We start from the raw sequence: 26,314 nt of genomic DNA, 5'->3' as shown, positions 1-26,314 counted from the left end.
ATGTACATAGAGCCATCTTCCTTTTGTGGGGTTGAAACAAAGGGTCCTATCCATTGCTCTTCATACTTTTTCCTAGCGCCACATCCACCTTTGGGAATGTGTGGCTGAACAGTGTTTCCATCCCTGAGCCACATCCCAGGGGTAGGTATTATGGGTAGGTGGCGCTGTGGGTTAAACCACAGAGCCTAGAACTTGCCGATCAGAAGGTCTGTTGGGGTTTTTTAAAAATATACAGGTGAGAAAATGAACACTCAGCTGAGCAACTAGAGACCATGAATGTTAAAAATCTAGGAATGGAAAATTTCTGTGGTGCCCCACTTCCCTCGATGCCCTTAGCATGTACTTGTTTTGCTTAATGGGTAAATCAGCCCTGCCTGACAGTCACCCCGACCGTGCCCCTTAACTCCTACAGCTTTGCTCCACATGCAACTGTGCCAAGCTAGGATTTGGGCCAGCATCACTGTAGTGTCCCGTAGGTTTGAGAAGGATACTGACCATGTGAAGATACTTTACACTGAGTCTGCCCTAATACCAGGAAGCCAGCAGGGGTCAAGATAATTTCAAAAGTTGCATTTATCGGTCAGCAACAGATCAACAGCTCAGCAGAGCAACTGAGCCTTCTTAGCAGGTAAGACTAAGGTTCCAGCTAGTTTCCAATTAATTATGGAAGGAACCACACCCAGGGAGGAGTGCAGTCACACTACAGTGACCAAAGAAGGAAAACCTAGTATGCATTAAGTACACACTCTAATAGGAAGTAAACTTTGCACTTGTTGCATGTAAGGAGCAGGGGATCTGGAGAGATGCAAATGTATTACTTTACACCGGATCCCCTCAACAACCAGCCACAATCTATTCCATCCCTGTAACTGGTGGACAGGACAATGTCTTCATAGCACACTGCAAACTGCTACCCAAGATCTTGAAAAGTGCGGCTTTTTCGGTGACACATGCACACTTGAGGACGCATTTTAACAATCCGATTCTGAGAACAGTCTCGAAAGCTGGTCTACATGGGATTACATCCCCCCCTCCCCGAATCCACGCACATAAAAAAAAAGATTGTTATAAAGCAGAAACGTTTTCTGGAAGTGTTGCAAAATATTGTGATTTGATTGGCTTTTGACATCTGGGGTTAGCTAAATAAGGAACAATGTTAATACTGATCCCAACCCACTATGATCAGCTGTACTGTGGGTTTATTTGCAAAATTAAGGATGCTCATTTCAGGTGTGCTGCTGATTCAGGATTATCTTGAAGAAATAATGCCCTGTCTAAATGCCTACAGAAATTCCACCGTGTTTCAGCTTTATATCGTTTTGTTAACCATCTCAAGTCATTAACAGATCAGTTTGCCTGCACGAGTTTCAAAACTCCAGCTGTTCGTGATAACTGTAGATAATACAGCTATGCTACTTTGCTCTTGATCACTTCTCCATACTTTAGAGGCACGTGTTGCAAAATGCATTCACTGTATTTTCCTTTCTTTGGATAACAGCACCACACTCTGTATCTGAAACAGATAAGACTGCAAGCAATTTTAAATTCTAATCTCTGTGTTTTATAATTATAACACATTCTAGCCCAGAGTTAGGTTTACTCTAGGCTGGAATATGCCAGAACTATAAAACACAGAGATTAGAATTTAAAATTGCTTCCACATGGAAAGCAATCTGCTTCACTCTTAGCTGGATTTAGCGGGTCCACTTACACATCACCAACAAAGAGGAAATTCACCAACAAAACAGAAGACAAGGAATGACATTGATATAATAATAACAAGAATTGCATATACTGATTTATGTGTATATGTATACGTGCAAAGTTAGAAAGAAGTTTTAGAATTTAAATAGAAATGCAATACATCTCGCCATTGTGGGGAAGACTGTGACTTGGTGACCAGTGTGCCTGTTCATTCTGCTGTCTTAGTACTAGCTGCTGAAGCAGATTAGTGCAGGGTGGGGTGGTCCAGCTGCTAAACTAGTTAGGTCACTGTTGTTCACTGGGAGGGAAAGGGGGCAAGATGCCAGGGAGGGTGGCGTGGATTTGTCTGCTCTGCTTTAAAAAGAAAGAACCACGAGAAGGGACAGCAGCAGTGACCCACCCACAGAGAAAATAGCATGCTGGCTTTATCCCATCCAGTCAGCTGCTTCTGACTAACTGTTGTTAGGCAACTTCAAGGCTGCTACTGTCCCTTCTTGTGCTTCTTCATTTTTTAAAGCAGGCCAGACAAATTCCTGGAGGGTAAGGCTATCAATGGTGAGCTAACCCTGACGGATATGTTCTGTCTCCAGTATGATTCTGAATACCAGCTGCTGGAAAGAGCAGGAAGCGAGAGTGAAGTTGTGCTCAGATCTCCCGGGCAGGTTTCCCATAGGTATCTGGTTGGTCACTGTGAGGACAGGATGGTGGACTAGATGGGCCACTGGCCTGATCCTGAAGGCTTGTCCTTGGTTCTTCCGTTCTTGCTTCAGAGTATAGTCCTCTGTAAAGTGTGACACCTGACCACCCTATCTGGAATGTAACTGACTGACTTTAAAACTTCAGCATACTTGCAACGTGCAAAATTAGGAAGCCCTTTGCTTTGCATTCTGCTGTTGCGACAGTCTTGTGTGAGGAGGGCCTATAACGGTGGTGGGTTGGGAGGAAAGCTTAGACACACTCAGCAATAGAACTGATACGCAATGTAAGAAACACACTTACCTGTTGCTGGACCAGTTTCCATTGGTGAGTGTGTGTAAGCTTTCAGTCTTCTAATTTAGGTAGAAGTCACTTTAGCAAGATGCATCACCTTACCTATTTTGTCTCTGGTGTTCTGGGACCAGCACAGGAGTAGCACTATATAACAAACAAAAGAAGTTGTTCAACACAGCAGGAATAGCCTTACCTATTTTGCTTCTCTTTCTATGGGACCAAACCACTGTCGCATTCTCACGCCCTGATGTAGGAGAGTCCCGATAAGCCAGAAAGCTGCTGATCTTGGATCAATGAAGCTAATAGCATGCCACCTTGGATTCTTGCATAAGGACAATGTGAAACGTCCAAGGCGAGAGCTCAAACTCCCCCCCACTCCAAAAGCCTGGTTTCATTTTGCATGGGAGAAAACAAGAAGTCCCATGATCCCCAGCAGGAAATAGGGCTTCTTGCATCATATCCACTTAAGGAGAGTCCTTGCAGGGCTTCTTATCCTCTGTTCACTCAACTGGACCCCTTTTGCATTCCTACAAAATGCTCAAAAGGCTCACGTGTCATTAATCTCTCATTAACTAGTACTTCCCAAATTTTGCTAGGTAGCCCATTGCACCTGATCTAGAAACTCAGCCCTTGCATATTTATTTATTTTCTTCTGTACTCACACTTACCTGAGCTATTATTTCCTGCCAACATGGTTGGACTAACAGAAGACCTTCCGAGTCTGCTAGACACAAGCGGTGGTCCTGGTGTGCCATCCCATTCCTGAGCTTTTATTGGCTCTCTGGAGGAAGATGCCCCATGGTGACCTCCTCTCTCTTTGTTTTCCAGCTTTGGTAGTGGCTCAGTGCTGTGGCTCCTGATCTTCAGCTCATCTAATGGTTCTACAAAAGAGGGAAAGGTCACAATCCATTATACCATGCAAATTGATTCCATCCATACTCCAATGCTTTTTTGTTTTTTTTCCAGTTTAGTAATCAGCTAATTGAGCTCCACTGTAAATGCATGCCATAATCAATAGAGGACTACGATAAACGGACTTTATTAAAATTATAGTGGTGATTGAAGTTTGCTTCAGAATAGCAGGGAACATTCAGAATACAGACAGAAATGCTACATGCAGGATTAGAAGGTTGCATTAAATGTATTTCCTGAAATCTTAGATAATATAAAATACATTTCACAGGAAAGCTTTTGTGTGTTTTGCTACTGGTGCTTATTTCATAGGTAGAACTGTTTTCTTTTTCTTGAAAGTATGGTCACAATTCAGCTTGGATGTGCTTAACCAATGGGCCTAGTACTACCTAACCATGCCGGATTGTGACTAATCTTGTCTGCTTAATGGAAGAGTTGCCCATGGGGTACCTGTGGGCATCATTGTGCTTGCCAGTACCTCTTATGGTGCCTGCAAAAGTACATATATAGCTCCCCCAAAATCCTCATTCCATGAGAGACGGTTTACTCTTCCTGCTCACATCCTGTTTGCACTGGTTCAGCCTCTCCTACACTTGAACATACCCTTTCAGACATGCCCACATTGGACGCACTAGGATTGGATTCCCTTGCATTCTAAAGTGAGGAAAGGTTTTCTCTGTGAGCTTTTCTCTGTGAGTGTGGACAGTGGGGGGATGATGTAGGTGCCTTTTTTCCATGGGGTTGGGGGGATGATGAGGGCATGCAAATGCTGCCTTCATACTCTCCAACATCTCGCTGATCAAAATCGGGACACTCATTTTTCAGTCCCAAGCTCTCATGAGAACCAGCTGACTCATGCAAGAGCATGAGACCAAAAAATGAGCATCCTTTGGTCCAGTGCTCTGGCGCAAGCAGGCTGACTCATACCAGAGCAAAAGACAGGACATTCCAGGTTCCAATCAGAAGCTGGGGTGGCTTCTGTAATTCCGGGGTGTCCTACTCAAATTGGGACAGTTGAGCAGTATGTGTCTTGTACTCCTGTCTCTTTTTGTGCAGAAGTCGTTTTGGGTCAAGCTACCCCCCACAGCAGCCATTTTCTGATTGGCATCCATGGCACTTCCTTAAAATTCTAGATGTGCCCACTGGCCCCCAAAGACTGGCCACTCCTGGCTTAATATTATTCCTTTCAGAGCTTTCCATGCAAGAACACTGAATACTTGGTCTTAGTCAAGGGTCATCAATGTGGTGACCTTCAGCTATTGTTGAACTACAGTTCCCATCACCTCTAACTGTTTTGTTCTGTTTTAATCTGGTTTCAATCTAGTTGTTGTTTTTTGGAGATTTCAGTGAACACCAGTGTTGCATTTTTATGTAGATGCTCGAGAGATTTCGGTGGTTTATGAACAATTTATAGCACTTAATATAAATAAACAACCCAATTCTACTCCTTCTCCAGTTGCTTTTAAGCTTAAAATATTAGTATTTGCATAAACATTATGCATTTCTGTTTCACCCGTCCTCCCATAGGAAACCATGGCAGTTATGCAACATCAGAAAAAAAATCTTTACAATAATTAAAAACCTAAAGCTGCATCTCTAAAAGATGAAAACATAACAAATAACAACAACGGTTGGCCGGAAAACATTAGCCAATATCACTATCTCTATTTAGCGACAAAATGTGTGGTACATTGTGCTTGGGGGGGGAATCACTTGGCGTATTAGATTTTTGGCTGGAAAAGCTAAACTGGACTTACTTAGATATTATGTGGATAAACCACAGAGAAATATAGAACCAGAGAATTGTAGAGTTGGGAGGGACCATGAGGGTCATCTAGTCCAACCCCTGCAATACAGGAATCTTTTGCCCAATGCAAGACTCAAACCCACAGCCCTGAGATTAAGACTCTCATGCTTTACCAACTGAGCTATCTTGTGGGCTCTTTTACCACTGTATGGTGGGGCTTCGTCTTACATGTCTGTAATGAACAATTGTACCAGTCTCTTCCCTCAGCCTTACCGAACATATGGAAAACGTAATTTTTGAGCCGCATGCCTTTTCAACTCCTTATTGACTTTGCTACAAAAATATTGTGATTAATTTATGTAATCTATGGTATACCTGATACGGTGTGTTTTTTTCTGCGGGGTATTTCATCCTGATCCTATCTGATTTGACCTTTTAAAAATCTTTTTCTAGGTACTGTTTGGCATTATTTTCATAAAAATCACAATTAAAAATATTACACCAAAAGCAGGAATTCCCTGGCAGTCCATGTCCTTGGAGCCATTGCCTCCTCTAATGAAAGACGTACCATGCCGAGGAAATACCGACGATAGAAGAATGGAGAATGAAACTGACAGATTATGCGGAATTGGACAAACTAACTGGGAAAATTAGATACACCAGAGACCAAAAGTTCATCGAAGACTGGGGAAAGTTCGTAGATTATCTGAAAAATGTATGTGATGTGAATACAACGCTAGTGGGATTTCAAGAGGCACTGTAAAAACAGAGAAGTATGGTTAATAAGAAATAGATGGAGAAGGGAAGTTTAATGGCAATACAAATGAAGGGAATGTGTATTAAAGATATAAACATGGAAGATTGTCAGAGACGCTGAAGGAAGTTCAAAGAGAGACAATATGTTGAAATTTGGATAAAAATGTATAATTGTATGGAAAACTAATAAAAATTTATTTAAAAAAGAAAGAAAGATGTACCATGCCACTCTAAATGGTCATAGCTTCCCCCAAAGAATCCTGGGAGTTGCTGTTTGTTCAGGGTCCTGAGAGTTGCTTGGAGAATCCTATTCCTTTCGTAAGGCTACAGTAACCACAGTGGTTTAACAGCCAATCTCTCTCTCCCCAGGAAACTCTGAACATTGTAGCTCCATGAGAAGCATAGGGCTTTCTTAAGCTCCTAACAACACTCAGCACCCTTAAGAAACTATAGTTCCCAGGATGTGGGAAACCACAACTGACTAAAGGTTAGGGTGGTTCGTAAAAAACATTTTTTTGAAAATCCCTGCTCCAAAGGTCTTATCTTACTACACTAGGGAATATATAGCTATATCTGAAATTTCATGCATATCAGTTAATATCTTGACCCTCCTCCATGAAAATAGCGGTTTACTTGGCTGTTTTCCTAGGTCATGAGGGACGAAATTTCAATTCAGTGGAGCAGGGTCAAGATATTAACTGATATGCATGAAATTTCAGATACAGCTATATAATCCCTAGTGTAGTAAGATAAGACCTTTGCAGCAGGCTTTTTTTTTTTTTTTTAAAAAAAAAGATTTTTATGAACTGCCCTACTAAAGGGGCATGATACTGCTTTAACAGTGTGGTGCAAAACAAAAGCGTAGGCTGGGATGCAGATTAGTAAGGATCCTGTTGCAATATCAACATTGCAAGATAACCTCCCAGGCTTGAGGGCTGAACGATGACATGGATGAAAAGGATGAAGAACAATAGAACAAATGAGTTCTATTTGTATCCTACCTTTCCTTGTGGTGGAAATACATGCCCCCCCCCCCTGTTTTATCCTCATAGCAACCCTATGAGGGAGGTCAGGTGGAGGGACAGTGGCTGACCCAAAGTCAGTGAGTTTCAGGGTTGACTGGAGAACAAACTCCCTGTGGTTGCCCAGGAAGATGAAGGCTTAATAGGGGACAATGAGGATAATAATACTTAGCATTTGTGCGACATTTAAGAGCATTCAAAACACTTCACGTGCTAGATCTCAGTAATTGTACAGAATATCTAAGCCTTGCCATGCACTTCCAAATGAAAATTTGCAGTCCAATCCTAGCAATGTTTACAGAGAAGCAAGTTCCACTGAGTTCAATAGGATTCACTCACTTCCTAATATGCATGCTTACGACGTCAACAGGGGATGTGTGAGGCGGCCCCACCTTGCCGCCCTGGGCTCCTTTGGGAAAGGCAAGATATAAATGCAATAAATAATAATAATAGCAGCCTCACAGTCAGAGCTCTGGGCTGGGCCCTTCCTTGCTTTGAAGTGTCCCTGCCTTAGACCCTGCATAGGAGAAATATTTGCAAATCCAAATATTCAGCCCTCCCATTGACTTTCATTGGTAAAATCAAAGCAACAATGAACTGCTTGTTTTTGCAATTGGTACTTGACATTTGGAGACATTGTAGCCCCTCAAGAGGGGGATTAATCCTACAAATCTTCAGATAGGTAGGCCCAGCAGTGCCCCCCCCCCCCGCTAGCCACTATCTCATGATCTCATGCTTCCTGAACTCCGTGGTTGATCACCTAAGCCCCTTGAGGATTGGAAACTGAGAGCTAGCTGGGGTGTTCCAAGAGCTACCATAGCTGAACTTCCCAAGGTCCCTGGCCAACACTGTAACCACTACACCATGGTGGCTTTCAACAGGAACTATTGGAAGAGACAGTGTGGCTGGGAGTAGAAGGAGCAGCATGGCATGTGGATAGAAAAAGGGCAAGGGAGTGAGATCTGTGGTGCAAAATAATGCGAAACTGGCCCTTATCCAGGTGACAGTGATTTCTGCTTTCCATTACAAGCCATTTGGCTTGCTGTCCAGAACACTTCTCCAATACTCCATCAGAACCCTTTGGGTAAAATGTTGCATGTCGAAAACACATCCTTGATAGTGTTAACCAATTCTGTTAAACAATTCTTGAGACCGTTCTTGTGCACAAAAATCTGTTTGCTGTTGACAGGTCATTTAATATATTTACATGGCAAGCTTCATTTTTGTGGTTATCTAAAAACTAATAAAGCTAAAAGAAATGAAACAGTCTGGATCAGTCTGCCATCTCACACAGTCCATTCTTTGCCTAAAGAACATTGTTATTGGATGATATTTATCAGCAACACAAAAGCACAACTTTTAAAACATTGCTATTTTCTAAACCCTATAAGAGGGAGGAAAAAAACATAAACCAAGGGAAATTACATTTTCAGAGAGCATCATTCAGGAGACCTTTCCATTGTCTGGATGTGCAGTGGTGAACTTTCCCCCCGGATTTAATATTCTTTGATGAATATGAAAAGATAATTTGGTGTGCCCGCTCTCTGAAATCTCCCACAACATCTGAAGCAAAGGTTGCCTTCTTTTCTGTGGTCCAATTCATCACACCTCTGCAAACAAATTGGGGCTGTGCTTGCCACACATATCAGCACAGATAAAGTTTTGTGAGTAATAATAAAGTTTCAGCTCAGCTGCAGTGACTAGAGCATGTCAGGAGCTCGTCCTACACTCGAGTAGGACCCTGGTAGAGACACATGCTCGACTGGCATGTTCTCTCCCTCCTGGTCGATCATTTGGGAGCCTCAAAAGCTTTCTTCAGCCTGAACATCACAGCGACCGATGCCAACAGACATCGGCACACTTAGGGATCCGCAGAGTCTTTGCAGCTTGCATAACAGACCTCAGCAACTCAGCATTTTGGCTAATCTACTTTATTTACATATAAACACACACAGAGCACTGCAACATGGCTCCCTCTCTCTCTAGCATCAGACAGCAAAGAGAAAGAACAAGGACAATAGTCCCACTTCATAGAGCACAGTAACACAAACATCCTGTCACTTCCCACTCTGTGGAGTCAAAACATATATCATCATGTGATAAACAACAATCCCATGACTGCAATCATGGAGCAGGAATTCTAACAGAGCAGTGCAAATTATATCACATCAGAGCAAATTCCACCATTGCAGCTCTGGTGGTGCAAAGCACTTCGATGCATGCAATGGAACTTCCTCTACTGTCCCTGCCACCCACCCCAGCACCCTCAATATAAGCTCTGGAGCAAATTTGTGGGTTGAGGGGCAGGAGCAGAAGAGGGAATGGAAGTCCTGTTGCATAGCATTGGATACCAACGTGTATTTTAGGGTGTGTTGCATCACAAAATACATATTTTATATGTATTTTTTATATATGCAGATCTTAAAATGTATTTTATAATTGAATTTGTATTTCGTAAAATAAATAAATAAATGGGTACCTTTTCTGAGCCAAAAACTATGTCACAAATTTTGGAGAAATCTGAATAATAAGTACATTCCAGCTGACACGTGCAGGTCACATCACTTCCCACTGGAATTCATAGGGAAGGAATTCCTCAGGCACCTCAACCTGTTGCATCCCTCCGTGTTTACTAGGCTTTTAAATGCGAGAGGCAGAGTCTGGCAGGAGAGGGCATGTAGGCTCTGTACAAACTGTGAATTCCATTTAATAAGCTACAGCTTAAAACAAAAGCAAGCTGATAAATCAAAGCTGCGGAATTGCTTAATCTAAAAACTCTCTCATTGAAATGAATGTACTCTACCTAGTCAGTCTCACACGCCTCCTAAGCACATATTAATTCTGGAGCCTGGCTGTTATAATGCTGAGTGACAAACAGTGAAGATCTCTTTTTAGGTGGCAGAAAAGCGCAATCGAAGGAACTGCAAACGAGGGCAAATCTCAGCTAGTCTTCTATAAGTAATCCAAAATGTATCAGATAACAATGCATGTATTATTCATTCATCTTTGTCCCCTGTCTGTTATAAATCTAAATAAATCATAAATCACCTTTGCAGAAAGCAATTTTTTTATTTATTTAGAGAGATAATGAGAGCCAGTTTTGCCAAACTATGTTACTAATATGAAAGGGACTTTTGAGCAACGCTGCAAAACAAGGTCACACTGATCCATGGTGAAATTTAGCACACTGAATGGCTTTGAACCCATTCACTGAATGGTTTCTGAGTCATCCCCCTGGGAGCTGATTTATACAACTATCCAGTACCTGGGAAATCACCATATTTTCTTGTTGATGGGTTTTGGAATGATAAAGCAGTCTGATAAATACTGGCTGTTATGTCAGTATCATGATTCATGATGTCCTGGCTGTAGCACCTTGAAATATATCAAATCATTTTTTTATTTATTTAGGTAATATAGGCTTTGTGGAAAGATTGCCCCACAGACATCAGTTCAGCACCAAATGTTGGGTACATCCAGCAAGCACTAAAAACATGCTTTGAAACATCCTCTTTTTCATGGGTAGAGTCGTCATAGTGACCCATTGTTAAAAGTAGAAGTTGACAGATGTGTCCCTCTTTTTCGCTCTTCAGAATATGGCACCCCAATTTCCTGACTACTAATACTAGCTCCTGACATTGATTGTTAGTGCAACTGATACAGATGTTTTACTGACATGATATGCATTGCTATACGTTCTTATTTGCCATTTGTTTATTTGCACTACAATTCTTTTAAATGAAAGCTGGTTTACAAATTATTCTTTTTACTTTTCTTTTTTAGAAATGCATCAATACGATGACTTTTCCATGCACACTACACTTATGAGAATCAGCCCCAAGTTTCTTAAGGATCAGTTTTCAAAAGCAAAAAAGATATATTTTTTTGTTTCCCAGTGTGGAATTCTGCTTGGGAACCATATTTGAGAACTACTTGGGGGGCTCAGATGGATGACCCCCACATCTGACTATGCATCTGAATGCAGATGATGTTCACCCACATGCCTTTACTTTTAAAGGGGTGCACATCTAAATGCACACCTCCATTCTGCTCCAACTTACTCATTTTATACAACTGGGCTGGGTCAAGGAGCATCACTTTGTTTCCTTGACAATAGACACATGGTCTTTCTCCCTGCAAATAGTTTCTTACCCATTCCAAAAGCTCCTATTTTGCACCCTGCATTTCACACTAATCTACATGCATTGCACATACAGCTTCAGCTAAGACCTGAATGAGTCCTAATCAAGTTGATTCGATTCTGGGAACCAACTTTTGAATAGATCCTTTGATTTCCCACCCTGTAGTCACTGCCAGCTGCCACCGCCATCTTTTCACTTGCCCTCGCTGCTGCTGCCACCATCTTACCATTATTTAGATCATATGGGCCACGCTCAAAAAAAATAATAATACTTGAGTCAAAGGACGTAAGTGCACTTAACTCTCTGGTGGATTGCCTTGGCACATATGTGCACAATACATTTTAAATGGCCATTGTAAGGGAACGTCTATAGGAGCTCTTTCATATGTAATGTACTTTGATTGTAATATTGAAAAATCTCTGCATTCATTAGCAAATTGGCAGGGATTGGCATGCCAGCTGCAAATCAAATACATTATTCTGTAGCATTTAGATGCATATTCTAGTTTTAAAAATGCTACATATTAAAATCTGCAGCTACAAATATAAAGTGTTATTCAAATTTGAAATCAGAGAGAACAGACCTCTGTTCTATGAATGGATATAATTTCTTCAGAAAATGTATAGAGATATATGACTACATTTATTGTAACTAAAATAAGTGTATTATGGACCTTATTGTCCAAGACCAGACATTTTAGGGCTATTTATTTTTTATTAATATTATTATTCTTGGAGATAAATCTGTTATTCAATAGGCATGAAATGGAATCTTGAACTCACATTTCCCAATGCATCTCTTGCAATTTTGTATAAAGGTATTCTGCAACTGCTGTGACGGATTTGTATCTTACAAGGTAAATGCTCAGTCAATGAAACCTGATGTTGACTGCAGTAGAAATATATACAGTAGGCTGGGATTCAAAGCATAGCTTGAAGATTGCCCAAAGGCTTGGCTATGCCTGCTGCCCAGTGAAACTGTTGACTTTCTTCCCACCAATGAATGTCACAAACTACAGTGGTACCTTGGTTCTCGAACTCAGTCCGTTCTGGAAGTCCATTCAACTTCCAAAACGTTTGAAAACCAAGGCACGCCTTCTAATTGGCTGATTGGCGCCAGAAACAATGCCGACAGCTGGAACAGATGTTTGGCTTCCATAAAACGTTCGCAAACTGGAACACTTACTTCCAGGTTTGCGGAGTTCGGGAGCTGATTTGTTCATCAACTAAGCTGTTCAGGAACCAAGGTACCATTGTACTTCGAAAAGCCCCCTCCATATCAGAAGAGGTTTCCCATGAGGGATAGGTAGCTAATCCTAAACATACACAAGTTTCAAACCTCTTTTTGTACATAGAATTCATTACACAATTCTGTAGATTATACTGTAAACCAACCTTTGATTCTCAGATGAAAGGGCAGTCTAGAAATTCAACAAACAAATAAATAATAGATTCAGGCCATATATATGAACCAATTCATGTGGTCAGAACTGGCAACAGGAACTGGATGATAAGTTTTCATCCCATCTACTGCATCCTTCTGGACCAGAACAGATTACATTTTCAGACTCATCACATTCAAAGGACTCTCTCCTCGTTACCCCCTCATTGTAAAAGCCAAACTTTTCTGAATAAGGCAACAGCCCTTTCGTCATGAACCCGGACTCAGATTCCCATTCTTTAGGAGAAGAGGCTGAGGACTCTGAACTTGAAGGGGAAAGGAATGCAGAGCCAACCTTGGAAGACTTTCCAGCCCCAGAAGCACTTTCACTAGACAAGCCTGTGTGGTTAGTATCCCTCCAGCCCCACGATGTGACATTGCTGTCCTTGGACTCGGAAGACTCCATTGTAGAAATCCCAGTGATAGCAGAGCTCAGCCACACAGTTACAATAGGAGACAACTGAAGCAAGTTGGGCCCCTTTAAATGAAGAAGCACCGTCCCATGCAGTTAGGGCTACTAGTGCTATATAGGGATCAGTTTGTTGCTTCAGCAATGGCAGAGCTCTGTGTCCCATAGCAGAGCCTGGGCACTCCATTAAGCCTGACTCGTAACTTGCCTCATGCCTGAGCCTTGTCTAAGATCTCAGAAAGTGTTTGCTCCCAACTCTTACTACAGATGAGCAGCTTCAACCTGTGATCTGTCCATAGTACTGATAAGTTCTGCCCCTGATTCTCCAACCAGCAGAGTCTTGGCTTGCTGGCCTTGACATTTTCTTTGTTCAAGTTTACGTTCACTTTACCTATTGAAACCTAACCTTGATTAATGTGACCTAAGAGACCATGCTTCACTGGCCACTATGCTACCTGATTAAGAAGTGCCACAATAGTATTTCATTTCCCTAGAGCTCAGAGCCTAGCCAGAGCAAGACAGGACAAGCCCTTTACCCTTTTCAATGTTGCTGCCTATTCAATCACCTTCTCTAACCTTCCGTACACTGCTATAGACTGCCTCTAAAGGGATAAGGCAACTGAATAAGCAATGGTGATGATTTCAAGGGAGTGGACCCATTCCAGAAAAGGTTCCCAGTAACAACACATTGACTAGAGCTTCCCATGCCCCAGTTCTTGAGCTGATGCTGAATGTGGATGGTCAGGAACTTCTCATTCTCACTGTGTCTGAGAAACAAACTGGTTGGGTGAGATAAAACATGAAGCTGCCTCATACCAAGCAGATTGTTTGGTCCATCCAGCTGAATATTGCCAATTAGAAGACTCTCTGGAAGGAATCTTGCTCCCAATATCTGTTTTTGATCAGATGCCAGGGACTGAACTTGGGACCTTTTGGGTGCAAACCATGTGCTATGTTAATCAGTTACAGTCCTTTCTACAAAGTGTTTGCAACCCCCCCCCGGGTGTGTTTGTGTGTGCTGGAACATAGGAAAGATTTAATAAGGGAGGAAATCAATGATACAACTCCCTCCCTCTGAACATCACCTGTATCCTATAATCCACATCAATAAGTGTCTTACACTTCCAAGCTTTAGTTGCTAGGACCATTTGCTTAGTATGCTTAGTAAGTTAGGTAAGGTAAAGGGACCTCTGACCATTAGGTCCAGTCATGATCAACTCTGGGGTTGTGGCGTTCATCTTGCTTTATTGGCCTAGGGAGCCGGCATACAACTTCCGGGTCATGTGGCCAGCATGACTAAGCCACTTCTGGTGAACCAGAGCAGCGCACGGAAACGCCGTTTACCTTCCTGCTGGTGTGGTACCTATTTATCTACTTGCGCTTTGACGTGCTTTCAAACTGCTAGGTTGGCAGGAGCAGGGACCGAACAACAGGAGCTCACCCCGTTGCGGGGATTCGAACCGCCGACCTTCTGTTCAGCAAGTCCTAGGCTCTGTGGTTTAACCCACAGCACTACCCAGGTTCTGGCTTAGTAAGCTAGTTCCTCCTAAAAATATATATATTGTTTGCCATGGCCCCGAATGTGTCCCTCTTCTATTTGTAACTCTCACAAACAGAGCAAAGCCAACCAGCCGTGCAACATGTTCACACTGGCACACTGCAGACATTTGTTGTCTTTTCAGTCATTCCTTGCTGAGACTGTAACTTCTGGAAATCTGTTGGATAAATTGCAACTCAAGCTTGAGCAGTTGAGTAAACAAAGAGGAAAAATAAAAAAGTCTGTGTGCATCAGTGTCAAACAGCAGCTGCCTTGAACAACAATAAATAAAAAGAAACCCAAAATTACATTTGTTACATAATTAGGTTCCCTTCACTGATTCTATGTCCTCTTGCAGCATGAAGGCAGATTGGTCTTTTTTTATGATGATCCCAAATTCATCAAAGAGAAGCTAACATAAAATCAGACTCCCAGTGAGGAAGCCTTTCCAAAACAGTTACAGATAGGTAGCCGTGTTGGTCTGCCATAGTCAAAATAAAAAAATTCGTGCATGCACACGAAAGCTCATACCAAGAACTAACTTAGTTGGTCTTTAAGGTGCTACTGGAAGGAATTTTTTTATTTTCCAAAACAGATTATTTTTGTATCCATTACTGAAGGCTGCACAGACCTCATTGCATCCACTTTGTGTGTGGCTGAAAGATTGAATGACTGTACCCATGTCCATACCCAAAGCATAGATGGTGGAACTTGAACAAACTGGTGGTTGAAGTCACTTGTACATACATTACAGTGCATACAGTAGTTGTGTGAACTACTGAACATGTAGCAACTATTTATCTGTGCACAGCTTTATTTTCCAAATTACAGCAACAGCAATTTAAGCGTCGTGCAATCTGCCTACCCAGCATGTGGTGTTGATCATTAGCATTTTGTAGTATTTCCCACTTGACTATTTCTGACTCATTCCCACTGTAATGCAGACTGGGATTTCTGCTGAGAACTTGCTTAAATCAGAATGCTTAATTAAACGGGCTGAAGGTATGAACAAAGAAAACGAACATGTATACAATGATCAATCTGCATTTGGGTGAACCCAGGTGTATATGCTGATTGTATGTGCATTCCCATTCCTTCATCTATCCCCACTTTGTGGATGGGATGGGGGCCAGTCAATAATTAAAAGGACAAAGAAGGAGGCAGGAAGCATGGTGGTTGGAAGGCCAATAAGAAGCAGATCAGATCAGGAACCAAGTCACCCAGCTCTCTTCCCTTTCCCCTACTAAAGTGGTGTTGTTAGAGGCATGACACTCCAACCTAGTAAGCTGAAGATTTTTACAATAAGTTACAAAGCAGAGTGAGCTAGTTCAGTGCTGTACAAGCACAACAGAAGTCTTAGGGCTTTATTCAACGTAGCACTAATGCAAATGTTCCATCAGTCAACAGAATGTTCTCCACCTGCGCACACCCTAAATCTATCCTGGGTTTCCTCTCAACCTTCTGGAGTAGGTTTAGGGTTAGCGGGGGGTTGGGAAAGGAGGTGTGTATGTCCTGTTGTGCTCTTGGCAGTTCTTGCATGTGCACAACTATTTCATGGAATACCACCTTAAATAGCCAGGGAGCTCCCAACTTCAACTGTTGTCGTTGGGGAGTTGAACACATTCTCTCCACAGTGATGATGTGTTTGGCTGAGAGGTCTACAAACACAGCTGTACCTGTGGCTGAACAAATTGCATTACAAACATATCAATTTCAATATTAATCAATATTAATCAGTTGATATTAATCAGGGTAGGCTGATGCCATCTGATGAATTGTTCAGCCTCAGGAACATCTGGCTTGATGTTCTCTCTTTAGCAGTCTCTATATTGACAGAAGTTTCATTGAAAGCCAATGTACAGGTGCTCTTAGTTTGCACCTTGTATGGTCTGTGTATCATGCAGTTGCACATGCCTTGCTGTTGTTTAGTCATGTCCGATTCTTCGTGACCCCATGGACCAGAACACGCCAGGCACTCTTGTCTTCCACTGCCTCCCGCAGTTTGGTCAAACTCATGTAGTACAGTTCAAATAGGTGATACATAGCCATACGTATCAGGGATAGCTTGAGAACTCAAATTCTAGTTCATTTACATTTCTCTCTCTCTCTCTCTCTCTCTCTCTCTCTCTCTCTCACACACACACACACACACACACACACACACACACACACACCTTTGTGCATCATTTTTTGCTTCCGAGGACACTTGCAGATCATCCCTTCTATGCAAATACTACTGTTACCAGAATTTTTTTTGAAACAGACTTTACCGTAAAACCCATTAGAATGATTAGTGTGCTGTGTCAGTTCTTGAACAATCCCTAAGATCCTAATTTGCGATGAGTAATAATTGTAATGCAACTCTCTTTAATTTCCCTGCAGGGGTCTCTCAAAGCCTGCAACCCTTCCCTGTGCAAAAATTCATGTCATTATCCTCAACTATGGATGGGAAGGATTATTATGCACTCACATTTTCAAAAGATTTGAGGACTTAGTTAGGCATCTGAAGATTTCAATAACTTCAATGTTTCAGATTTTTTTTTTGCTGGATGAAAAGTGAATCTTGGGTGTTATAGAATTTAATTATCTGTCAAGTGACATATACGGGAAGTTGAAAGTGACTAATCATATTAAAAATTGATACATTTGCATATCAGGGTACTGCCAGCAATTCAGGGATATTCCAGGTACAAAAACAAAACAACTGATTCCAGAAAAGTCTGCAAAAGCTGAATATGGGCCAGCACAGTTCAAGGCCTAGCTTGCCAGCCACATGCCCAGGGTGCTGGTCATGGTAGCAGCTAAATATGTTGACCCTAACTATGAGATAAATGTTCTCATATTGCAACTGGATCATTGCTCATACTGCTCCAAGTTCTAACCAATTAAAGTTTAACTGTGGCTTTGGTCTTGAGGTAGCTTGTTCTTCACTACTTCCTAACACAAATACAGCAGACCCTCCAAGTTTCCATATTTTCCAGGGACAGTTCTGGATTCGTAGATCTGATCCCAGAATGTCCCACTTTTCCTTAGGACATGCCTATTTTCATTGGATGAATGTTGAAGGGTATGCAGTTTTCTGACCCCCAAACTGTCTGAAAGCAGTCCTGTATAGGGAAGTTTTTTAATGTTTAATGTTTTATTATGTTTTAATATATGTTGAATGCCACCCAGAGTGGCTGGGGAAACCCAGTCTGATGGGAGGGGTATCAATAGTAAAATATAATAATAATATATTGGGGGGGGGGCAGGTAAGCCCCACTCCACATAATCGATCACATGACATGGTGCACACTCACCATTTGAATGGCAATGCCCATCAACTTTGTGGGGGCCCAGCCCCCTCAAATATTTTATTGCAGGGGCCCAAGCCCCCATGGCCCCCTAGGAGTTGGCTCTCTTAGTTTGTATGTCCTCTCTTTCTCATACCTAAGAATAAATTGATTAATTCCCATGGTGCTGCCACTAAAACCTTATTAACATAGTGGACAGCATCCTTTTCTGCCATGGTAGTGACCAAGGGGTTTGATTCCCCAATGGGGAGATCAAATACTTTGATAGTGAAGGACAAGAGTTTAGTAGTAGAGCATATGCTTTGCATTCAGAATATCTCAAGTTCAATCCCTGGCATCTCCAGATAACGCAAATCTGGTAGTAGATTGTGGCATAGGCCTCTGTTTGAAACCCTGGACAACCACTGTCGATCAGAATAGGCAATACTGGACTCCATAGTCAAACAGTTTGCCCTGGTATAAGGCAATCCTAGATTCCTAAACTCTCCCAAAGTTCCATATAAGTGAAGCAAATTCCAGTCAATGATCAGAGAAGTGCTGTCTATAGGAGACAGGAAAGTGAATCCACACAATTCACACACATCTGCAATCTGGCTCATTTCTTTCTGCAAGTAACACCATAAATGCAGTTATCAAGTACATTAGACCAGGGTGTGCTCAGTGTTGCTCTTCCACCCCAAAGGCGTAATTTATTGCCACTTGCTACATAAACCCCAGGACTAGAAAATAAAACCCTTCTCAAATAAAAGCACCTCGGCTATACAGGCTTCAAGATACCTCAGACTCACTCATAAAGTGGTTTTATAGGACCTGCAGGGGAAAGTATATCATGCTCACTTACTTCGTTAAACTACTAAAGGCTTAGAATACAATCCCTGCCTGCGCTTGATTCATTTTCCCAAGGACTTGAATCAAAAGCATTTCTGACATGCTGAAGGCAAAGCAGAGACAACATAATGTGAGTGGCGAGAAGGACGGAAGTCAATTGCGCCACCTATTTTGTGCCCTCTGATTCTTCCGATAAAAATTAAGCTCTTCCTGCCTAACCACAAGGCAGTAACCAGCAAAGAGCAATTTTGGGACCTGAGAATTTTCTTTTACTTGGTAAGAATACTTTTTAAAAATATACAGCTGTCTAGCCTTCATGGCTTTCATTAAAGGTTTTCATTGCATTAAACATTTTAGAATCTCAAGGGAGACCTTTGAGAGAGGAAAACTCTGTGATGATCATTCAGTGGTGGTTATTGTTTTGTTTGTTAATATGCTAAGTATTTATGTGTTTTTGTATTGCAAACCACCCTGTGATCCTTGGATGAAGGGAGGCATAGAAATCCAATCAATCAATAATAAATAAATACAAACTCAGATATGAAAAGGGCCTTATATGAATAGTCCTAAACTAACCCTGGAACTCAAAAAGCAAATGAGTAAGTTGCATGGCGCCAAGTACACCAAACTCCTGAAATCCCAACAGTAGGCTAGTTCATCAATGGAGGTACTGCACAGTTAGAAATTGATCAATGGCATGACACTGATCTCAGTGATCATCAGTAAAGAGTAAAATAAGTAAATACGTGATTTGAAGCACTTACTCTCTGAGGGCTCTTTAGATCTTCTTCCGCTGGAGGATTTCCTCAGTAAACTTCGTCCTGAGGTAAAAAGGCTGGTTAATTCCTCTAGAGGACTGGTAGGTGTTCTAGAACGGGAACTACTTTGCGATGATGACCCGTAGGTATTGACAGAGGTGTTTACCATTTTCCCTCCTTCTTGCAATATATTTCTGGCTGTAGAATGAGGCACTGATGGAGAACTTCTTGAGAGACTTCCTGAATGTACAGAGTCGTAAGGAGGAGGTCTTTTGAGACTTAAGGGGGTAAGTGACCGACCCATATTCACAGGAGAGGGGGAGGCAGAGTGGCTTTTAGGATAGCCATGTGGAGACTGTGTTCTGTATAAGGTAGAAGGATGTGGAGGAGAAGAAGAATGTCCTGGAGTACTAGTTCCATGAGATGCTGTTTGGTCTTTCTCCAGTTTTTGATGACTTGGAGTGTGAGGTGGCAGTGATGATGGAGAAGCTCCAGCTTGCTGCTTGATATAAGACACGTTTTCTAGCACAGGAAGCTTTGCGACTTCCAGTGGTGTTAAAGGAGATTCATCAGAATTTGGGGAGCATTGCACTGGTGCAGGTGGAAATACCAGGAGTGGAGGTCTATGAGAAAGCAAATTTGGAAATGGTGGGGGTATATCACAAAGAACACCCTTGGGAGTGGATGGCACTGAGGACTTGGTGAAATCAAGGTCAGGCACTGTGGGAGTAGCACACTGAGAAGAACAGCTGTGATGGTCATACTCACATGGGCATTTTGAATCTTGGCCTCCATCGTCAAAGATGGGGTATTTCATTTCCTCATATACTGCCTCACTTTGATCCTCCTCATCTTTTTTGAAGTCTCTAAGTATATTTCCAACCATTTCGATATAAACCGGTTCTTCTTCCTCAGTATCTGGAGCAGGACTGCTGACCTGTGATAAGGAGGTATCCCTGCTTAGTGTTGACTTTGTGGGGCCATGTTTTTTGATGTATGTCTCATCAAAAGATGCACTTAGCTGAGTGTTTGGGTTCCGTTTCGGCTTAGGGGGAGGAACCTTCTTTGTATATTCATCACTGTGAGGCCTTGGTTTGGCCGACACTGCAAAGGAACCAAAATACACATCGATCAGATGTTTAGTCAAAACTTTGTCCACCTTTCAAACACCTATAGTTTAGCTACTCTGTTTTTACTTCTCCTGAAACTACATGATGCAATGGAAGCAAACATTTGACAAAACACCATTCAGACTTCATGAAGCTCACTGGTATTTTAGATTTAATCTCCAGTGTTCAAAAATGATATTGTTTCAGGATAACTAATGTAAATGTGCCTCATGTTGTGCAGTAACCTTTGCTGATCACCTAAGTATTTTTAGATGAATTTGAGAGATCCAATCTTTTAACATCCTAAGGCTGCAATCCTATATCTACTTATATGACAGTACACATCCATTAAACTGAATGGGGAAATGAGCAGACATGCTTACTGGCCGTAGCTTATTCTGTAGCCTTTAAAACAGGCTTCCTCAACCTCGGCCCTGCATATGTTTTTGGCCTACAACTCCCATGATCCCTAGCTAGCAGGACCAGTAGTCAGGGATGATGGGAATTGTAGTCTCAAAACATCTGGAGGGCTGAGGTTGAGGAAGCTTGCTTTAAAACAGCTTCTTTCTGCTTGCTTTAGGAAATACAGAGCTTTAGAATGACAATTAGATAAATGGCAGTAAGATTGGGAGGAGCTGAATTTAACCAAATTTCTTAAAAAATCAAAACCAAATTGAGATAACCATAGAAATTTACATAAACTGCTTTCTTGATTATTCTGTAGAGATTAATTTGTATGAAATCCTTGACCTTTCTATTCAAATGATCCCAAAGCAATGTTTTTATTTGCAGTTTCAAAGACAGTCCAATATGTTGTTCCTGGGTTTATATTTGTAAAAAACAGGTAAGTTCCTGGGACACACTGAGCCTTCTAGACTTCCACTGAAGCCTTTACAATACATTCATATGCATAGAGTCTTAGAATGATAGAGTTGGAAGGGACCCAACATCTAGTACAACCCCCTGCGATGTAAGAATCTTTAGCTGTGATGACAGATAGCATGCATTTGAAACAGGCAGACACTGGTTAATTTTTAGATGCTAAGTCTATTTCTGCTATATGTGTTAGTGGTATTCCGCCTCCCCCCTACACTGTTTGTCATATGTAAATTCCATGTGAAAAAGAAGACATGAATCAATCATGGCTTCCCCATGTGTACCTGAAGCTTGTTCCGCAGTTTATGCTCACCACAGGGAGTCAACTATGCGGACCATGATGATCCTGTGCCAATCCCGGCCACGTGAGTAGACTGGTGAGCAACCAAGGTGGATTCAAGTGCCAATCAGTCTGGATTTCAGGAACTGGAAACAGTGCCTCCAGTTCCATAAATTAGAGTTCTCTGGATGTACTTTGACAGGTGCCTATAGCACAATATACTTCAGGTCCATGCTGCTTTCCATTACACAATAAGCAGCATGGATTAAGCTGTTGGCTTTCATTAGATGTGGCAAGTCCTGAGCCGGGACAGGAGATTGTATGAAGTGACCTTCAGGTTCCTTCCAAGTCTTCCCTTTTTTTCATTCAGTGAAAAGGTCCTTTTCTTTCCTCCCCCCCCCCCACTCCAATTCCCCAACAATAATTCAGGCATTATCTGTGTTTTCTATTTTGCATTGTGCTGTGCAGTCAAGAAAAGGAAGATAACATGGTTTGAAGTGCACCGTGGAAGCGTCTGGCATTTTCTCATCTGGTGTATGAATGCCATGTTATATCATATACAGAAAACAAAATACAATTAGTGGCATAAAGGTCGGCTGACTTCACCCTCATGCATAATATGGAAGATAGATGTCTACAAGAGGGGTCCTCCTCTCTTATCCCTTTACAAGACTCTTATATCTCTCATGCTACTGTTTGCATGAAGCAGTTTTCACAACGGAGAAAAATATATATATATATTAGCCTCTGCCTCCCCGCCACCCCACACAAAGTCTGGACTGTAAGTATTTCATAACACAATTTATTTAAAATGATCTATGGTGTACTTTCCTGTTATTTCAAGCCCTGCCTGTGTAATCCCTTACCTTCTCAGAATATTAAGAGCAAAGAAATTATTGGGAAAATGAAGTTCTGCTTACAGTAGTCACATAACAAAAAAAAGTGCAATGGTAAGTAGGCAGTTGCTGCACATTTACGTGTGACTAATTATTGGCATGGATAGTGTGTGTGTGTATGTGATATCTGGGAGCATCCCACAGGCAATGAAAAGGAATTATTTGGCAATCTATGCGCAAGAGAAAAAGGCACAACATTGCATTAGCACTGTGACATTTAGCAGACAAGGAAAATATTCCACGCATGCTGAGAACACAAACTCCCATGAATGGCTCATTCTGGCCGATTGCCATACTCAGTGATATCCACACCATCCACTGTTGTCTTTTTATAGACACTAAAACCGATACGAGAAGAAACCTGCTGGTTTAGACCATGTACTCCAGGGCAAAAACAAATAAATCTACATCTACTCTCCCCAGACCACTCACGGGACTGAATCCAGGCTCACTGATTTCAACTTGGCTCCCAACTAAATCAATTGCATTTAAGTCATGATTAACTTGTCATGCTAATTTCAGGTGGATCTAAGTTCAACTAACCTAATCTAGAACCGAGCCACATTTTTTTCTAAATTTCTGTTACCTGCCATACCCACTTTTCATCTTTATTGCTAAATTAAAAGGCATGTTAGCAGTGCCACACATCTATGTTGTTGTATGCATGCATCCCCACACCATTAAGCACAAATTAATGCTGTTGCATATTTCACACACACACACACAGCCTAAATAAAAGCAAAACTGAGTTTACCCTGGATTTTTTGTCACATTTGTGTGTGTGTGTTTTATAAACTTTCTGGTCTCTGAAGTGAAACACATACATTAAAATCTCTCACGACCTTAACAATAACCCAACCTTCTACCAACATGTGTTTCCATTATTTCATTGCTCTCATGGGATCATTAGAAATTTGTTGAAGTATTTTTATGTTGATGTTTTGATGGATGTACCCCAACCTGAGATCATTTGATGCAGTCTAGGCTTTGAAATTTTTTAAATAAACACACATCACCATTTTAATTCAGGTATTTATGGGATAAAATGCTGCTGTTCTGCAGATAGTTTCTGAGAATCCAATTCCACATTCCATCTTTTAATCATACTCCTGACACCCATATTTGGTAGGTTCATTGATATGCAACCCCAGTTTTCTTACCTGCAAATCCTTTTTGTGGGTGAGTGGAATGAAGTCCTGTATACCAGGACTCTAAAACAGCATATGCAGGGTGAGCTTCACCCACCTTTCCTGACAGGATGTGGGTGGGGAGCGATAGTGACTGCATAACCCCCTACAGTCTTAGTTGACAGGCCTTCCTAGTGTTAGCATCTTCATCCTGTCTAGATTAAGCTTCAGTTTACTGATCCTTATCCATGAGAATGATACACTACAGTCTGCTGCCATACCTGAAGCTTTCCAGTAACCAGCTAAAGGAGCTCTAAACAATCAAACAATCAAACAAAAAGATGCATGGAGGTCTCCACTATAGTATAGGAAGAGAGAGAGCCAATTATTTTAATAATTATTTTATTACTTTATATGGAAATTTAGGCAAAGGGAGAAGAATATTCATGAAGAGATTTATGTATTTGTGGGTGGTAAATATACAAGTCTGCTCCAAAACCTAGAACTGGAATAGGAAACATGTTGTCCTTCAGATCTTGTTGGTCCCATCATCTCTAACTGTTGGCCATGCTAGCCAGGGTTGATGGGAGCTGGTGACCAAGACTATTAGGACGTCAGTATGTTCCCTGTTCCTAACCTAGAGAGCTCAGTTCTTGAAACAGATCTGATGGCACCCCAACTGAAGAAGCAGACTGATAATGTATAACATTTTTTAAAGGAGGTATTTTTGCAGAACAAAAGATCGGCAGAGCTTTCAGACATGCTTGCCACATGCTGCACTTAATTCTAGAAGTTTTGCATGCTCTTTGTCCTCACCACCTCCTTTCCTGCATAAGAATAGATTGAAATACGAAATTATGTTGTGACATTTCTTTTCATGATTGCTCAGAGTGTGAGGGGAAAGGGCAATTAAAACAACAACAGCAACTAGTTTGTCATTTTCTATTGTGCCTCACCTGTTTACCAGCTTTTGAGACCTCCATATGGAGTTAATTTACTGTGCAATTCAGCCCACTTAGAAGAATGACATTAAGTGCACGGGAAAATTAAACTCCTGCCTCCTCATTTATAAAGACACTATGCCAATAGGTATTTTAAAGCTGAACAACCTTTCTCTCTGCATCGCCTTAAAAAACACACAAAAATCCCTGAAATGAAAAAGCCATTCTTTAGAGATCTCACCTGCACACATAGCACATAGAATTGGGCTGTGGTACCACGCTTACTACAGGGTGAGTTCCATTAAATTAATCAGGACCCATGTTTGCATAAACATGCTAGGATTGCACAGTTTATCAGGCTATGCTTGGACAGATGTTGCATAGCCTATTATAGTGTGCATATGGGAGTAAATGGCTAATTTGCTCTGCATTGAACTCCTGATTTGCATTACAGTCAAAGCTGAAAATATACAAATAACTAGGAACTGAGGAGGAATATGTTTTAAATGGGTTCATACAAGGAATCTGGCAGTTCCAACCTGATAAAGCTTTGCCCACATTGGACCGCCTCTTGCACTGATCTGCTTGTACGCAAAAAGGAACAATATATTATACGTATAGTACATATAAAAGAGTCAAGACCCATGTAGTGTTGTATTTCTGCAGCACAATTTTATAAGTACAGTTGTACCTTGGATCCCGAACACCTTGGTACTCAGACGTTTTGGCTCCCAAACACGGCAAACCCAGAAGTGATTGTTCCAGATTGCAAACGTTCTTTTGGAAGCCGAACGTCCGACGGGCTTCCGCGACTTCCAGTTGGCTGCAGGAGCTTCCTGTAGCCAATCAGAAGCCACGCTTTGGTTTCCAAACATTTTGGAAGTCAAACAGACTTCCGGAACAGATTCCATTCGACTTCCAAGGTACGACTGTAATATTATATAAGATTTCATATACAGTAGCATGCCTTCTTGTGTGTGTCTGTATATTGCCTGGTTATTTTAGAAAACCTGGAGCTTATGTGTGCACAATATGATATGCAAAATGATGCATACAATAATGCACATAATAGAATTGTGTGGATTTTTAGCAAAATCGGTAAAAAGTAACTTGCTTCTTGTCAAGACCAAGGAGAGAAGATTGGGGGGGGGCACACAGAGGAAACAGAGTCAGCACTGTGCTCTAGATACAACCATGGAACTCAACACAGATTTTCAGAAAGTTCCATCCCTACAAATAACTCATTTCTACTACTACTTTTCGGTTAGTTATGATTGGAGATGTATCAGTGGTATATGTCTGCCATTTAAAAACACAGCCTAACTACCACTATAAATGCTGAAGACTGATTAACAGCAGAAATTCGTGAATGTTGGTTTGAAACTCAACCCCACAGTGCTCAATGAAGTTTACCCCTTGTGAATAGAATTGCAAGCAGTATAAATCAGCTGATGTAGATACCATAGTATGAAATCAAAGCCACAAATGTCAAGGTTTGTTGTTTTTTTTCAAAATTGAAAAGGGCTTTATTTTGAAACTAAAATTGG

At 41.4% G+C, this 26,314-nt stretch overlaps 1 protein-coding gene across 5 annotated transcripts in view; it reads right to left on the bottom strand.

The window, feature by feature from the left end:
• NYAP2 (neuronal tyrosine-phosphorylated phosphoinositide-3-kinase adaptor 2) overlaps nt 1–26,314 on the bottom strand; it is a 142,435-nt gene that overhangs the window by 31,059 nt on the left and 85,062 nt on the right. For 3 of the 5 annotated variants that reach the window (XM_083506404.1, XM_083506407.1, XM_083506405.1), the window contains exons 4-6: nt 19,545–20,642; nt 3,363–3,575; nt 2,797–2,838 (exon numbers count right to left, since the gene is read on the bottom strand). In XM_083506404.1, coding sequence (XP_083362530.1) covers nt 2,797–2,838; nt 3,363–3,575; nt 19,545–20,642 — 1,353 coding nt within the window. The remainder of the gene's footprint in view (nt 1–2,796; nt 2,839–3,362; nt 3,576–19,544; nt 20,643–26,314) is intronic. The other 2 variants (XM_083506406.1, XM_083506408.1) reach the window with 1 other exon arrangement.

Source organism: Podarcis liolepis (genome assembly GCF_965112155.1).
Source record: "Podarcis liolepis genome assembly, chromosome: 5".
Classification (NCBI taxonomy): domain Eukaryota; kingdom Metazoa; phylum Chordata; class Lepidosauria; order Squamata; family Lacertidae; genus Podarcis; species Podarcis liolepis.
Note: the sequence above shows the minus strand (reverse complement) of the source record. Positions and strands in the feature narration are given on the sequence as shown.